Source organism: Anoplophora glabripennis, unplaced genomic scaffold, assembly GCF_000390285.2.
Source record: "Anoplophora glabripennis isolate ALB-LARVAE unplaced genomic scaffold, Agla_2.0 scaffold34, whole genome shotgun sequence".
In the NCBI taxonomy this organism is placed as follows: domain Eukaryota; kingdom Metazoa; phylum Arthropoda; class Insecta; order Coleoptera; family Cerambycidae; genus Anoplophora; species Anoplophora glabripennis.
In genome coordinates, this window is record NW_019426074.1 from 309,869 (window position 1) to 327,283 (window position 17,415).

At 32.2% G+C, this 17,415-nt stretch overlaps 1 protein-coding gene across 7 annotated transcripts in view; it reads left to right on the forward strand.

Moving 5' to 3' along the window:
* LOC108913799 (collagen alpha chain CG42342) overlaps positions 1–17,415 on the forward strand; it is a 65,482-nt gene that overhangs the window by 15,227 nt on the left and 32,840 nt on the right. For all 7 annotated transcript variants that reach the window (XM_018719474.1, XM_018719466.1, XM_018719435.1 and 4 more), the window contains 2 exons: positions 5,621–5,800; positions 10,255–10,360. In XM_018719474.1, the coding sequence (XP_018574990.1) occupies positions 5,621–5,800; positions 10,255–10,360 (286 nt within the window). The remainder of the gene's footprint in view (positions 1–5,620; positions 5,801–10,254; positions 10,361–17,415) is intronic.

The following is a 17,415-nucleotide window of genomic DNA, read 5'->3' on the forward strand; positions in this document are numbered from 1 at the left end:
CTTATTTATAAACATTAATAAAAAAATTTATGAAGTTATTTTCAATAAGTGTAAAGCAAAGGGAACTAGAACTTCAAAAAAGTTGCAAGTTTGCCTTGTATGTCCAGTTATTAACTATTTAGAAATTACAGGGTGTTGAAATTAAAAAGTAGTTTTGTTAGGATGCATTAGCTCGAAAATATTTTTGTATTTTGCTCATATAACAGTTTCATTATATATTAGTTATTGTCGATTAAAATAATTATTCAGTGTTTTTTTTTACTGAATCTTCTGCTCTGCTAGTTTTTCAGCACCAAAAAAAAATAAAAGATTAAGGATAATTTTAGCCGAAATGCTGCAATAAAAGTATATGCTATTTTAATATTTATTTTTTATATAATAATTGTCTTTGAAATTTAATTTTTTTTTGTAGAAATAATGTACCTACTAGATTTTGAAAATTCTTTAAAATAACCAATAAATTCTTCTGCGGTAATTATAAATCATCAGCAACAAGAAATTTCATGTGTAACTAAAACGGAATTTCTATCCTTTGTTTATTTTATTTCTCAAAAATTTAATGAACTGACCTTTCTAATTGGACTTCATTCTTTCACTTCGTGAGTAATGAAATAATCGTAAACTACCCTTTGATTTGAAAGTATCTGGTAACATTCAGCCCCATTACGTCATAAATTCCTCTTAATTTGCCATCATAGCTTTAGTTTTAATTACTATCATAATTTACTTCACCCCATACGGTTTTCTTTCTTTTGCAAATAGCAAACGTAAACTAAAACGTCCAGTTAATCATCACTCTAAGGCTACTTCTAATTCATATATCAAGTGTGTGTTGTGGTTAATTATATTTGCACATGCAGCAACCATTTGTTACTGAGGTAATCTTGTTAACTGTATACCATAAAAAAAGCATGGGCGTCGCCAAGATACGATACTTATGGTATCGTTCAATTAAATTGAAAATTACATGTCAAGTTTTTCAATTTGCCATAAAAGTTATAGAGCCGCCAGTTGTAATAAATTGCACATGCGAACATTGCATCAAAGTTTATGTATGTACAGTGTTATGCGTATGGAATTTAAAAAATGTGGTGCAATTAATTATTTAGTAACTACTTTACTTTTGTAAAAACATTCACAAAGAAAATCTCCTTAAGCTTTTTAATTTAGGTTGTTCAAACACAAGTCAAACTCATTCAAATCAAATACAAACGTATAAAAACACAATAATGACTGGCTATTGATAATTTTACAATTTCAAGGTCAATAAGAAAAATCCACGACAATATGTCTAAATTGAAGACAAATATTTTATTTCGATCCAAAAAAAGTTGTTTATAGCCAATTTATTTTAGATATTAGAACATTCTTACTTGACTTTATAGGACTGGCTATTTGGTGTAGAACCATTGCCAGTACAGAAACAGACACATACTTGACGTTATACCATCAAGAAGGCAAATACCGTTCTTTCTAAATCTATATCATGACTACAAGAAATTCATTCACTAATTTTCAAGCCACAAGTATTTCTAAAGATAATTGATTTTGATTGACGAAACTTGAACTAATTTCTTTTCTTCTTCTGAAGAAAGCGATATGTCTCTCGAAACGTCAAGACCGATGACGCACTGTGGGCCAAACAACTGTTTTACGGAAAAAGTAATTTTTTATGCTGAATCGAATGAGACCATTTTCGGGTCGCTAAGGCACTCAAGAAATCGCGTAATATACTTAGAAAAACACTAATTTTGCTATGCCAACTGCACGAAATGCATATTACTAGCGGAAAACTTTTTAAAGAATCGATTGTTTTGAAATTTTTACAGAAAAGAATACCAAACATATCTCTATCTTTTTTTGATTTATAAATACTGTTTTTCTCTAGTTATAAATACGATTCATTTGATGAAAAAAACGAAGATGTGGGTGAAAAATGTAAAATATAACGAGCGTTCAAATAAAAACGTGGTCAAGTTGGTTCTGAAAATTTGGACGTAGGGCGTAGCGTATAGCAAATGAACTTAAACGTCATCTGTCAAAGCGCTATATCGCCGCTATCAATTTGAATATTTTCGTTTTAAAAAGCGTTTAAAATGGTGTTTTCTCAAGAACAAAAAGTGTTTATCATAGAGTCCTACTTTAGAAATGGACGCAAGATTGATGGAATATGGAAGTATTCTATTGAGGAATGTTTCATAGAATTTCAAAATCAATTTCCCGGCGTTGTTGAGTACAAAATTTTTCAAAGTGCAGTTCAGCGTTGTGTTAATGTTTTTCGTGAAACGGGCAGTGTAACAAGAAAAGAAGGAAGCGGCCGACCTAAAAAGCGGACTGAAGAATTAAAAGAAAATGTCCAACAAATAATGGAAAATGCGCCAAGAACTTCTGTACGTGTTTTATCACAAATGGTGGGAGTATCAGTCGGTACCTGCCACACAGTGTTAAAAAAAGATTTGCGTTTGTTCTCCTATCGTTTAACTTGTCAGCAAGAACTTCATGAAGTTGATTTTCCGCGACGGGCTGTATTTTGTGAATGGTTTTTAAACAACTACGGTGAACTTCATAATATCACCTTTTTTTCTGATGAAGCCTGGTTTCATTTAAGTGGTTACGTAAACTCACAGAATATGAGAATGTGGTCTTCTGAAAAACCAGATAACTTTTTTGTCGAGGGCCCTCTACACGCTCAAAAAATTGGAGTTTGGTGTGCTCTCAATCGAAGGAGGATTTATGGACCTATTTTTTTTAATGGTACTCTTACTGCGCAAAGGTATAGAGAAGAAATTATCGCTCCTTTTGTTAACCAGCTGGAAGAAAACGAAATTACAAACTTTTACTTTCAACAAGATGGCGCAAGGGCACATACGGCAGGCGAGACGATGAATATGTTGAGGGAAGTTTTCCAAAATCGACTAATAAGTCTCAATGCTGAACATGAATTTCCACCGAGGTCATGTGATATTACGCCGTGTGATTTCTTTTTGTGGCCTTACCTTAAAAACACTATTTTTGAACTGCCTATTCCTGATTTAAACCATCTGCAGGCTCGACTTATAGACAAGATTCGTGAAATTAACAATACCCCGAGCATCTTAGAAAATGTCTTTAATTCTTTGAGGAACAGGTGTGAAAAGTGCTTGGAACAAGGAGGGGGACACTTTCAGCAGCTGCTTTAATTTATTGTTATAACAAGGAGGGGGACACTTTCCGCAGCTCCTTTAATTGTTTGTTATTGTTATCACGATTATTCTTTAAAATAAAGTTATATAGTCATTAACGTTATTGAAACTGACAGCTGCTATAAAGCTCGTTGAGAAATGAGGTTAAGTTGGTCGCTATAAGCTACTCCCTACGTCCAATGTGTCAGAGCCAACTTCGACCACGTTTTTATTTGAACGCTCGTTATAATTAAATAATGTGTTTTTAATTAATTATCACGAGAAACTGAAGAAAAATGTTATAGAAAAATGATTTTTTGTTTTTTGTTGTTAAAATGCAATTAATAGTCCAAATGCTAAAGTAAAAAAAAACAAAGTCGATCTTTCAAGGCTTCATCACTTAGAAGATGTTTCTTCTTTGGTTCGAACCTTAAGTAAGTGATGCACGGCTCTGTTGATTCTTGTAAAACACATTTTCTTACAGAAACATTTCCAGCAAATCTGACATTTGACTTTTAAGTCAATTTGGATCGAAAGTTTTGATACGCAAACAGAGTTTTTCGAAACGTAAACTGTATCATGTGATTTAGTGATTTCTGGTAAAACTAAAATTATAAAAATCGTTGAGGAAGGATTTGCATTAGCCAATCACGTGTTTGCACGAGAGAGAAAGATAGTACCCAAGCTACCTCTTTCTCTCTCTGTCACTCGTCTACACTGTCGCCAAAGTGATTCCTCCTTGTAATCTCTAATATCTAAGCTCTAATATCCACTCTTTGACTGATCCTTTTAGCTTAAAGAGGTATTTTTCTTCTTCCGTGTGGTACAATTAAATAAAAACCGATAACTGAAAATGCCACAAATAATAATTACTGACAATAAGGACTATTTACATTAGTGAATAGGAAAATCATAAAATAGTTCTGTGGGTACACCTGTTTGCAAGTGACCCATTTTTAAGCATTACGTCAGGAGCGCCAGCAGGACGCCCCCGGACGCACCAGCGTTACAGGAAGGGTCTACGGCGGACTGGCGCCGGCGACGAGATGCGTACTCATATATCTACGACCGACTCCACACACAGGGACTCTCCAACGAACACTTACCCCGTCAACACGTCTTTTTTTATACAACTTATTTTTCAATAAAATACTTTATTATTACCGTTGAGAGAGCGTTTTATTCTTGCTATACAGCGAAAACAACCCTCAGTTCTATATTTTAATCAAATAGTCTCAACAAAATATATTTTTTGTAAACCGTCATATTTGTGTCGTGCTTCATTGTATGTACAATAGTGAAATATTGGAGTGGCAGAATCATTGAAAAGATGTAAAGGAAAACTTCAATTTTAAAAAAGTCTATTATCTAACAAATTTTCAGTTTCATGAAAATCAATTTTTTCCATCTTTGCCTCACTGTGCGACCTGGCAACAAGCCTAGAAAAAAATTAAATGCATTTATCTACTATAATTTCCAAAATATCTCGTGACGTAGAAATTCTGAGCTTCTCAATTACGTCTCCAAATATCTCCGTCACTGGTTGGCAGATCAGTAAACGTTTGCATTTATTGATATGAATTTGTCATACAACGTCTGTCAATATATTAAATAACAAACGCTAAATAACTTCTGAAACATTTCAATAGTTATGATACTTTAAACTTCAGTGCCTTCTATCTCACAAATTTTAAATCTTTCATATTTTATCTAAATTGAAGCAAGAAAAATCTCCTGAGGTTGGAGACACAGAGAAACACTCTGTATGGCACTGACCTCACATAAGCATAAGAATATGTGCTATTATCACCTAGCCACAAAATATCTATACAATTTTGAACTGAGTGTGTTGCTGAAACATAACGAAATTCTTTATTTATTATCTATTAAAAATTAATTGTGACGCCCATGTTTGCACTTGATAATTTTCGTAATAATTTTGTTTTAATCTCTAAGTAGGTAGTTGCGTTGGTAGTTGCAAGTTTAGTAAATTTTGAGTATTTTAGTAACTTTGTTTCTGATTGTGTATGTAGAAGCTGGTGTAATTGGTGTTTTATGAAAACGTGTTTTAGAATGGATTACTAATTTTAATCTAGTAGCTCTGGCAATGTTGATTACATCTATGATTATAAAATGGCCAAAGTTTGATTACATTTTTCGTATCAAAGCAAAAGCGCTGTATTAGTATATTACTTAGTCATTAGCTTTTATGGTTTAAAATTACATTTCTGAATTCAGCAGTTAGGATAGAAAATAAAATTAAAAATTGACAAACAAAGGAGCTTTTAAAATATTTGTTTTGCTTTCTTCTCTTAGCCATTTTTGTATCCTTCACAAAACTGTTTATTGGTCATTTTATGATTCTTATCTCATTTTTTAAATATTGACTCCATTCAGTCGCAATTTTTCAAAACGGCTTCGAGCATTTGAACTATTCACTGAATTAATTTATTATTTAGGGAGAACCTGGTGAACCAGGTCCGCCTGGACCTCCGGGTCCTCCTGGTCCTGAGGGAATGCCAGGACACGACGGAAGACAAGGGATGCCAGGAGAACCAGGTCCAGCTGGCGAAAGAGGAGAACCTGGACCTATGGGCCCTATGGGTCCTCCAGGTGAAGATGGGCTTATAGGACCAAAGGTAAAGACAATTTTTGTCATATACATTTTCTTCAGAATATTTCAAAAATAAATCAATATACATATAAGGCAATATCATTAAGGAAAATATTAATGCAACTGGTAACACGAGTTTTTTTTTTATTGGAGTTTTTAAATGGTTTGATTTTCTTAAAGCAAGTGTTCACTTCAAAGGAGTAACCAATCAAGGTAGATTTGATTGGACTTATTCTAATGAGATAGGCTATTTCATTAAAATTGAGCCTAATGAAAAACCTCCGAAATAGAAATAATGTAATACAGTGAAAAACTTAATAAAATGTTGCTCCTGTTCAAGTTTAAAAATATCAGATTTACTCAATATTTCCAAAAGCGTTGTACCAAGCAAGTTGAAAATTTAAACAAATAAAGTTTTGAATGTGAAATTTGAAAAATAGTATTCATTTAATCGCTAGCGAGCGCTAAACTCTAACCAATATGTTTAAATAGGGCAAAGTCTAACAAATGTAGCAGTATCGGTCTGAAACATATGCGGGGACGATTTTCTTTTCTGAAGTGGTCAAGAACAGTAGTATTACCCTTTAATATGATGGATATTTTAAAAATCTACTAAACGACATTATGAGAGAACATTATAAATAAAAGCAACTTTCCACAGCACTCATGAAGTATTGCTTATGGTGCGTTGCCATTTTTTTTATAGTGGGCAGTTTGCAAGTAGCCCTATTTTCCACATTAAATTAACAATTCTCCATTAAACAACATACTAACATTAACAAAATATTTTTTTTTCAAGTAATAACACAAATAATCATTAAAAAAAACGTAACAATTCCACATTAAAAAAAATGCAGATATAATAATATAACAATAAAATAACAAAATAAAATTTTCTTCTAGTAATAACACAAATAATATTGAAAGAAACCATAATAACAATTCCAAAAATAATACCGCATCTAAAGACAATCACCCAGTCAGTTTCCGGCACTTCATACCACTCATCACTATCACTATCACTCTTACCGACATTGATAATAAAAGGATCGATGACTTCATCAATCATATTATCTACATCCCACATTTTCTTTTCCTCTTCTTCAGCGTGATTAATACACTTTCTCCAATCTTCTGTTGTAACGTTTTCTAATGCTTTCTTAAGATGGCGATGAACATCAACCGTTTTCTTTGATTGAAATATTAATTCACTCCAAGCTGCTGTATAATCCGTGCACATATCTGTTAATTCTTGTTTTGAACGCCCTGGGTGATCTCTTTGCAGGCAATTAAATACACATAAAATAATTTTCTCTTCACTTACCGTTCGAGTGGCCGCCCTTTTTACACCTGTCGATGATGACGGTCCTGGCACACCTTCCATCGTTGAATAATTTATTTCACTTTACCACCACAGAGATAGGCCGTTAATTAAAACTAACAATAAAAAATACGCGCGAATTTACCTACATCGACGACCAAAACGTTAAAAGGATTTCACTGAACTGCCGGTAGTGAGCCAGCAACAAAGATAAATTTATGCCCATAAAACGAGTTAATAGAAGATAGCTAGAACACATGGTTCGCCAGGTTGGCGACGTTGCCACTCATTTAGGAAAATCATAAAGTACAATAATAAATGAACAAGTCGAAACATATTTTATTAAAAGAATTTTTGTATAGTTGCCATATAAATAACAAACACTCGGGCATAAACAACATGTTTTTATAGTAAAACGCATTTAACATAGATGTAGCAAATTATATTTATGCCTACAGTGTTATTCGTTTAATGCCAAGAATTTGCCATATGTCTTTCTAATACTAATCCTCAGTAGGTATAACAAATTTTTTCTTTAAATAATGTTATATTTTAATAGTGCCGAAGGATTTTAAGGATAGGGAAATTTAAGAATTTAATGTGACAACAATGTTTCTCGCTTGTAGTTGACTTTGCCATATGCAAACATATTGGTTAGAGTTTAGTACAACTTACTGGTGGTCAAACATAACCAAAATTTGTATTTCAAATATTGAATATTTGAATGTAAATATGCTAGTTCGAAGAAAAAAACAATAATTTTTTTGAAAAGGTATATATTTTTTATTTGGCTTGCAAATGTAATTACTTTAGAAATACGAGAAAATTCAAATTTTATTATAAAAATAACTATCAAAATGTCTCTTCCTTACTTGACTGTTTCGGATAGGTACTTTCACAGCTTATGTAAATTAAATTTATTCCTCTTGATTTTGACTATACAACATATATTTAATATGAAAAGGAACTCACACAATTTGTAATCGAGGCAATCACCTCGGTAGCCGTATAGGAATAGTTTTCGATTGGGTTGCCTACAATTTGTTGAGTTACTAGATGGATCATGACTGATCATCGTTTTTATCTTGAAAATTGCGGTTTTTTTTCTCTCAACTTGAATCCCAATTTTGTTCAAAGTCAATTAAGTGTTCATTATTTTTAGAGCAAGTTGTAGACAACAAACGAAAGAAAAAATTAATCTATGAATAAAGCATATTTTTGAAAGTATTATCCTAAAGCCATCTCTTAAAGTTTTCTACTAGATTGGTTGCAATGATTCTTGAAATGTTGACAAAATTAAAGCGTATCGCTTTTTTTTTCTTTGACTCCGTAGATTACATAACAACAGCTTTTTATGAAGGTACGGTTGGCTCAATCGTTCTATTTTCTCAATAAAACACTGGATTTTAAATAAAAATTGCAGTAGTAATGCGATTCACAACAACTTTTTTAATTACAAACTTCATTTGTAAGTTTTAAGCATCGTTTAATCCAATAGACATACGGTTAAATGAAATTAATATTACAGTAAAATAAATGCTTGTCACTACACTTGCATCGCTCCATTTCAATCTATTTTAGTTATCGATGTTAACTACAACTGATGCTCTTTTTGTGGAAATACTGAATGAACACTGGTCACATTATTGCAGGCTGAAAAGTTTCAATGCAGACCAATAACTCGTCTGTACTTTTGCTATGTTTTATTTCAAATTCTATTTTAGTTCCATTTTTAAACGCATGCTTTCAATGATTTAATCCACAATCACAACCGTGTTAAATAAAATTACATTTTCCAAGACTCGAACATAATGCAGTAAGGTTAGATTAGCACTAAAAGAAAACAAACCTAGTCAATTAATTATAAAATTATTATATCCCAAAAAATAATATAACGGATAACTATAACTAGAGTATTAGTTGTATTTCCGCAATTACTTTTAACTTGATGGAGGGGAACATTCCCTCTCTACAATAACCAAAAGAAATCACGGTTCTATAGTAGGATCGTATTCGATGCAAAGTAGAGCAAAAAGTTGTCGGTCTTTTACCAAAGGAAAGTCGTGTCATCATTTTTAGGAGGCGTAAGATGAACCATTTCAAATTTAAAATGAAATTGAATGTTAAATCTGAAATATCGCTGCATACGCACTGTGTTCTGGTAGTAGCTGTAGTCGCCCAGGTGTACGAAGTGGTCGGTTATACGTCAAATACTAACCTGGCGAGCTTGATCGTAAAACAGAGAGCGCCTCCAAAAAACAAGTAAACAACAGTGGCGCGTACAGAGGTAAAATGTAGTACATATGTGGAAATAAAAAATACAAATTGGATTTATAATAAATTATATGTAAAATAAATAGTTTATGAGAATAAAGTAATTTTTGTAGGAACAAGGGTGCCAGATGTGAACTGATCCCTTCGTCTCTTCATGATGTATAAAGAAATTATTCAATTTCTAAAACCCTTAAAAGCGTATGGCACTGGATCCCTTGACAGGCAATGATTTATTACTTTGCATCGAATATGATCCTACTATAACTGTAAGAAATTATGCATTCGGCAATTATTTTCATGAATTACATAATTACATACGTCATCCTCATATACATTTTCAATTTAGGGCGACAGAGGTCCACTAGGTGCAAAAGGCGTTCCAGGATATACGGGGTTGCCAGGACACATGGGCTTGCCTGTGAGACATTTTCTTATTCACTTTACAAAGCATAACATTATTTGTTATTATTACCATCTAGTATATTACAGTTTATTTTTCCAATAGGGAATCCCCGGTAGGAACGGCACTAAAGGCGAAAGCGGTCCTCCAGTAAGTTTACAATATGTCAAAGTGGGGTATCTTATTAGTTTTCTAGCACCTATTTTTCTCCTCGATGGGTTGTCTGTGCATGAAAGGAATACGATCCGTAAAGAATTCTAAAAGGATTTGTTGTACAATATTTCTTTGTAGAAATGGTCTCTCCGCTCCTTTATTTCTAAAACCTAACGTAACATTTTCTGGTGGAAAGCTACTTTTTCATTATTCATCCATTAATTTCATTTTATATTCTAGTAAGAATTAACATACGAGCATTTTAGTTATTTATTCTGACTAATTTTACACACACAGTTCTATCGCCTTTATAAAACATTGTCTATTTTAGGGTGAAAAAGGAGATAAGGGTGAACGAGGGTTGACGACGACTTTAGCAGGGGACCAGTTCCCGACTGGTATCATCGAAGGACCCCCGGGACCACCAGGACCACCAGGTAAACAAAGATGAAATCTCTACTTCAGCAATAGCTTATCAAGGATTAACATAGTACTGAAAATTTAAAAAAATTAAATACAACAATGAGTCAAAAAAATTCTGTGTGCACAATGCATTCATAAAATGACCATGACTGTAATTAATATCCAGAATTTTTTGTACAGCTGTTCTAGCTAAAATAATACCTTTAGATTACGTATTTTTAATGTTAGGTTTTGTAGTTTTACTTTGCTTTAGAAGGTACTAAACTATTTCTACCCAAGTAAAACTTAAAATTCTCATTGGATGAAATCATATGTGCTCTTTGGCACCAATATCTTGTGATGCTAAAAAGCAACTTCAGACGAGAAAATTTTTTAATTCTCAACTTCTTGTTTTTTAATATAATCTTTCCACTACTCGTCTATTATAATATTTCAAGTCGAGATATCTCGTCAACATAATGTTTATTGTATTCACATGGTATGTTATAAATGATATTTTTGAATTTTGAACATCATTATTTCGGCGCGTCTTAGAAAAAAACTGTTCAAATATAAATTTGTTGACTATTCTTTTTAATTTTTCATACAATACAGAAATATTTGTAATTTACATTGTGGTTGTAATTTCCCTTTGTTGTCCGACAAAGTTGGTTTTACTTTCAATGTCATTCAACAAAATTTCCAGGATATTGATTATTATTTATTAGTAGGAACATTTTTATGAATTTCAACTATAGTCTGTTTGGAAATGAAAGAGAGTAATAATACCCCGAGATAAGAACCGGCCATGGGCGTGCTAATATTTCGTTTCAGGTAATTAAAGGATTACACTAATGCTAACAGATAATGGGTGTACGTACATTAGTATATTTTACTGGATACATCATAGAGCAGGAGCCAGTGTATTGTGACAGATCAATCCAGTCTTAGAGCTGAATATACGAAGACGTGCTAGTGCAGTAGAGTAAAATTCGACTTGTGTTTAGTGACTATTGTGCCAGTGGATATAATATTGTTTGGGTAAAATGTCGAGCTTATCAGATTACGTACCTGCTAAACGCGTGAAAAGATGTGCGCTGTCTCAGAATGAGAAGATTATTATATTAAATGTATTTAATGCATTGAAACACCAAAATCCTACCAACAGTGTTGACGACATCGTGGAAAAGTGTTCCAAAATGACAGGGATTGGAAAATCGACTATCTACAGACTTTTAAAGGAAACAAAAAATGAACAAGATACTGTAAATCCCCCAAAATCATCTACAGGGAGGTCAAAAGTCGTTATAGATGATTTCTTCAAAAATGTCATTCGCAGAAAAGTACACTCATTTTATTTTAAAAAAGAAATACCAACGCTAAACAAAATTTTAAGTGAACTTTCAGAGGACAACGATTTGCCAAAAATCAGTAGAAGCAAATTATGGGCCGTCTTACGAGAGTTGAATTTTTGCTGGGAAAAGCAGAACAGGAAGTCAGTTCTTATCGATAAAGATGAAATTATTTGTTGGCGAAGATCCTACTTAAGATCAATTAGAAAATTCCGTGACGAAGGGAGGAATATTTATTATCTAGACGAAACTTGGGTCAACGAGGGATATACTGTAACAAAAGTATGGCAAGATAAAAATGTAAAAAGTTTTCGACAAGCATTTTTGGATGGACTTTCAACAGGGTTCAAGGCACCTTCAGGTAAAGGGCGAAGATTAATAGTGACACATATAGGTAGTGCCAGTGGTTTTGTAGATGGCGGTTTACTTTTATTTGAATCTAAAAATACAGGTGACTATCACGAAGACATGAACGCAGATGTTTTCGAAGAGTATTTTACACAGATGTTGGATCTTATTCCTCCGGGGTCTGTAATTGTCATGGATAATGCCAGTTACCATTCACGGCAGACCGAGCGGACGCCTACGACTGCTTGGAGGAAAGCCGATATAATTCAATGGTTATCCGGAAAAAACATTTCTTTTGAAACAAATATGGTGAAAAAGGAACTTTTGACACTTGTCAATCTTAATAAAGATCAGAAAAAATATGTTATCGATGAAATGGCAACAAATCGCCAAATAACGGTACTACGGTTACCACCTTATCACTGTGAACTTAACCCAATCGAATTAGTCTGGGCGCAGGTAAAAGGAGATGTAGCGCGAAATAATACGACGTTTAAATTAAGTGACGTGAAAATTTTGTTAAAAAATTCCTTGGAACGAGTAACTGCAGATAACTGGCAAAGATGTATACATCATGTACAAAAAGAAGAGGAGAAAATGTGGGAACTCGATAATTTAATTGACGTTACTGTGGAACCTATCGTTATCAATCTAGGAGACGAAGATAATTCATCAGAATATTCAGAGGATGAATTTTAATATACCTACTTTTTTATTTTCTTTATTGTACATTTATACAACACTACATTTACTCACCATAATTTGAATTTTCAAAATACATATATTTTTGTGTGGAATAAAAGTCTATTCATTAAATTTAAATAAATATTTTGATAATAATATTGAATAATTTTATTTGAATTACTAAAAACCCTCTTAACCCGGTTATGATGCTTAAAGTAGCCTCATGTTTTGAAATGCTGTTTTTATATTGTTTACTTATAAGAGAAATGGACCGAGAAATTGAAGCGGCATAGACAAAGACGGATTGTCGGGGATTAAATTTTAGCTACCTGCTACAATTTAGTACAGTCCGATCGCACAAAGTTTTTTTAAAAGTACACCTCATCTATACCGAAAATGCATAATATAAAAATATTGAATATAAGCATCAGTACTACATTTATTTACGATTTGCATACATAATGAGCTTTTATTACTCTCTTTCATTTCTAAACAGACTATAAGTAATTATTAAAAATCCTAAATTTTAGGAAAGGAAAATATTCCCGTTAATAGAAAATTAAAAGAGACCCCGATTATTTAGTTGTCCGGTAAAATTAATTAGTTAATTAATGTTGTTAATAGTATTCAAACATTTAAATAGAATGTTTAAATTTTTTGAAGAATTATTAATTAATATGTATAGAATACGAGGGCTGCTTTTTATATTTCGGGAACACGGACCAAAAAAAAAAATTGGCTTTATTGCTTTACAAAATATTCTCCATGAATGCTAATACACTTTCGCATGTGCTTGAACCAATTCTCGAAGCACTTTTGCCATTCCGATTGAGGTACCTCCAAAACATGAATTTTGAACGCATCAATCACTTTTTCAAGCGTCGAAAAACGTTGACCTCATAATTCATTTTTGATGTGCGGAAATAAAAAAAGTCATTGAATGCCAAATCAGGGCTGTACGGCGGATGACTCATCAATTCGACTTTTTCAATTATCAAGAAGTTTCTTGTTTGAACTGATGTGTGAGAGTTCGCATTGTCCCGATGGAGAATGATGCTTCTTCGGCGGTTGGTTTCCCTTATTTTTCCGAAGACTTCTAATGATATAGTTACCACATGTTCGGTTTTTTCGGCGACCATTTGCTTAGAAGTACTTCGTGAGCGAACAACTTGTGTTGGATTTGGTTCATAGTGAAAAACCCATATAGGCGAGTGTTGTTTACTTTCGCGCTCACACACATAGATCCGTGATCCATCAGCTGCTACGATGTGATAGATATTCTGAAGCACCGCGATCGTATTTCTTGAGTATTTCTTTCAACCAATCGAGACGAGCTTTTTTGAGCTTTTATCAAACTATGTGGGTTCCAACAAATTTTATTGGCAACCAAATGTTCACGATTGAATGTATGCCTCAATCGGTACTTCATCGTCAAAAGTGAATTAAGTTCATCAATGCACTATTGTTGAGATAATCCATGTAGAAAGTTATAAAAATGGCACTGTAAATAACACACATAGCGCCTAGAGACATAGGTTGTCAGATGGCAGCATCAGGACCGTCCATTCCCGAAATATAAAAGGCAAGACTCTTATAAAATTTTTACCAGATATTGATGGTGTAATTCAATGCTGGACGGGGTTTAACCCGAGAGTAGCTGTCTCGTAGAATATGGGACGTTATTAATTAGTATATTGTCTTTGAAATTGTTTTTATCATGCATTGGTGTCATAAAGCATAAACGATTTCATCAGATGACAATTTTTGAATAATTTCTAGATTTGATTTGAGTTAGCTTAACACCTCTTAAAAAGTAAGGTTGGTAAATTTAAAGTTATTTAAATAACATTACAAAGCATATTCACAATATGACGTTCTAGCGCCTCAAAAGATTTTTCTATTTTAAAAATTAATGAATTCTTTACGAATATTTAGCATCCCGTATCTCAAAGATGAATCTGTGGGTAAATAATCATATAAGAAAATATTCTCTTTCATTTTTGATACATTATGTTATACAAACAGTATTAATAATTATTAAATACGTTATCAAAATTATTGTGCTTTTTTGACAGTAAATTATTGAGGAATTCATTAAAATCATATAAGCAAAAAGTTAACTATAAGAAGAGTGGCAGACCCTTGAAAATATGTTCCGTTTTTTTAAGTTTTGTCATCTCTATTATGAAACGCTACAATTGATTTGCAGTCGTATAGTTGGTCCCTCTTATTCTTTTACACCCTATTGAACTCAATACGTGGCACGACTGTTAAATCGATAATCTAAATTATTTACAAAATTACCGTACCTACTTGACAGAAATAGATTGTATGGATTGAGTTTAATATTTCACATTCTTACGTGCCCGTAGAATAAAATGATAAATCAGAAAATAAAAATAAATTGTATTGCCAAGTCTGTCACATTTTAAACTAGAAGAAAGCATTTCGTAAAACTCAAAAAAATTTGAGCCGTTAAAATGTGGCTTTGTTAATAATAATAGTATAGTTAATATCGAACCCTGGTATTAATCTAATGCTCTATAATGCCATTAAAAATTATAAACTGAATTCGCAATAATACAGGCAGTCGTGCTAGGTGATCACAGAACCTCTATGTCTCTGTTTATGTTCGTAGTAATAAATAAATTGTTAAAATTTAACAGCTGGCATAATTTCCCGTGGGACGTCTTCCACTGCTCTTGTACATATTAGAGTGAGAGAAGACGCAAATAACTTGGAATTATTAATTTTCCTTAAATACTCAAAGTTCATAGGGAAGAATATAGTGTTGAGAAATTCAAAGCACTGACAAATATTTTCTTTTTTAGATTCTTTCCAACAATTTGTCAGTGTATCAAAAGTTTAACGATTTTCAAAATATAAACTTTCAAATTTTATAGTGTTTTGTATTACAATAATATAATCGTAAAAAGGGCAATTAATTCAAAAATATTCATTTCCAGAAAGACAAAAGCAATCCTGATTGTCCAAATAGTGTTTGTTAATCCACACATTAGTTGAATGAATAAATCCACGCACGTACTAAACTCAAATAATGCCATCACTTTTACATATAAAACATCGAGTTAATTAAAGATTAATGATTAAAGTGGAAGACAAAAAATGTTTTGTGAAATATTTAAAACGTATTTCGATCGTTTTGTGTACAAATGTAAAGGTACATTTAACCTAGCGTAGAAAATACAATGTATTGCAATATGATAAATAAGACATAACAGAATTATCAATGGTACAGGTATATGTAGGTAAGGTTTGTAACACTTAATCTCTAAGTGTTTTATGCTTGTTTAACATTTTATGGAAGAGAATTTGACTTATAGATCCCATTACCCCATTTCGAAAACAGAACATGACTATAGTGAAAATTTTGCCAAAACTAATGAAGATACCAGAAAAGACATTGTAAATCTAATGAATTAAAAGAGCAATGCGTTGAATGGTGTTTTTAATATATTATTTTATTACGTTATTTTATGATTAATTTAATAATATTTAATTTAATATTTATAGTTTTATTAAATGCATTAATATAAATTTGTATGAGTCTCATATTTTAAGTGTATACGCTGCTGAAAATTTGAGATGTCTAGCTTAAAAGTATATAGTACTTTGACTCCTTATAACTTCTAGGTAAATTTGGTGACTCCAATGATTTTTGTAACAATTTGTGAACCTTTACCTATAATTTTCAGGAATATCTTTGGTTGTCTATTTTCCCTAAAAAATATATACAGTGACAATATTTTTTTATTAATATCCGCTGACAGTCTCGGATTTCGTGACGTCGATTACACTTTTATGCTAAAGTTATAAAAAAAATCCAATCTTGATCTAAAAATTTTCTTTGAATGTTTTGTCTATCTGTTTAAACTTCGAAGATTTTTCCTGATATAGACTTTAATTATGGGTTTATTGAAACAGAAATGTATTTTTGGTCACCCAGCAATTATAGGTATATAACTAAGTGACATCCTTTTAAAATAGTTAGAGCTAACAGTCCTATATTTAACGCACCTATTGGTTGGAAACTGATTTTCAGTGTAGCTTAAAGGCTGCAAATAAATCAGAATGTTATTTCGAGGACAACTTCAAAATACATGATCAGTTGAAGAGGCAAGACCTACATTGATTCAACAAAACTCAGAAGCAGTACAAAAATTCTAAATTGTCAAGAGACCATTGGAGCAAAGTAGTAGTGTCTTTTAATTACAAACAAAAGAATTCATATAATTATAAAAGTAGAAATTGATTCATCACCTAGTCCGAAAGATTTGTTTATGATAAACCAACAACAATTCATGATATTGTTACAAACATAAACATAAATTACAGTATTTAGTCTAGTCGATTTAGTCGAAATCTAACGAAAATCTTTCATTTATTACGGAGAAGGTTACCATATGGGAATTTATTTTAATAATCGAGCAAAACTTTTAATATTTGTCAGTCTGTCGGTAAATGCTGCATTGTTGTATCATGAGATTTTCCAAGAAAATACGCGGTGTTATCTTTTTGAGGTTCCCTTTGATTATCTCATAATTCGTTTTTTGTACAACTACTGCTATCTAATTTTAGTACAATTTTAGCTTTTACTACTATGGATTTTAAGTAAAACAGGAATAGTTCCAAAAATGCGCTGAAGTAGAAGGTATTCAAAAATGCTGTTCCTATATTAGCTTCCT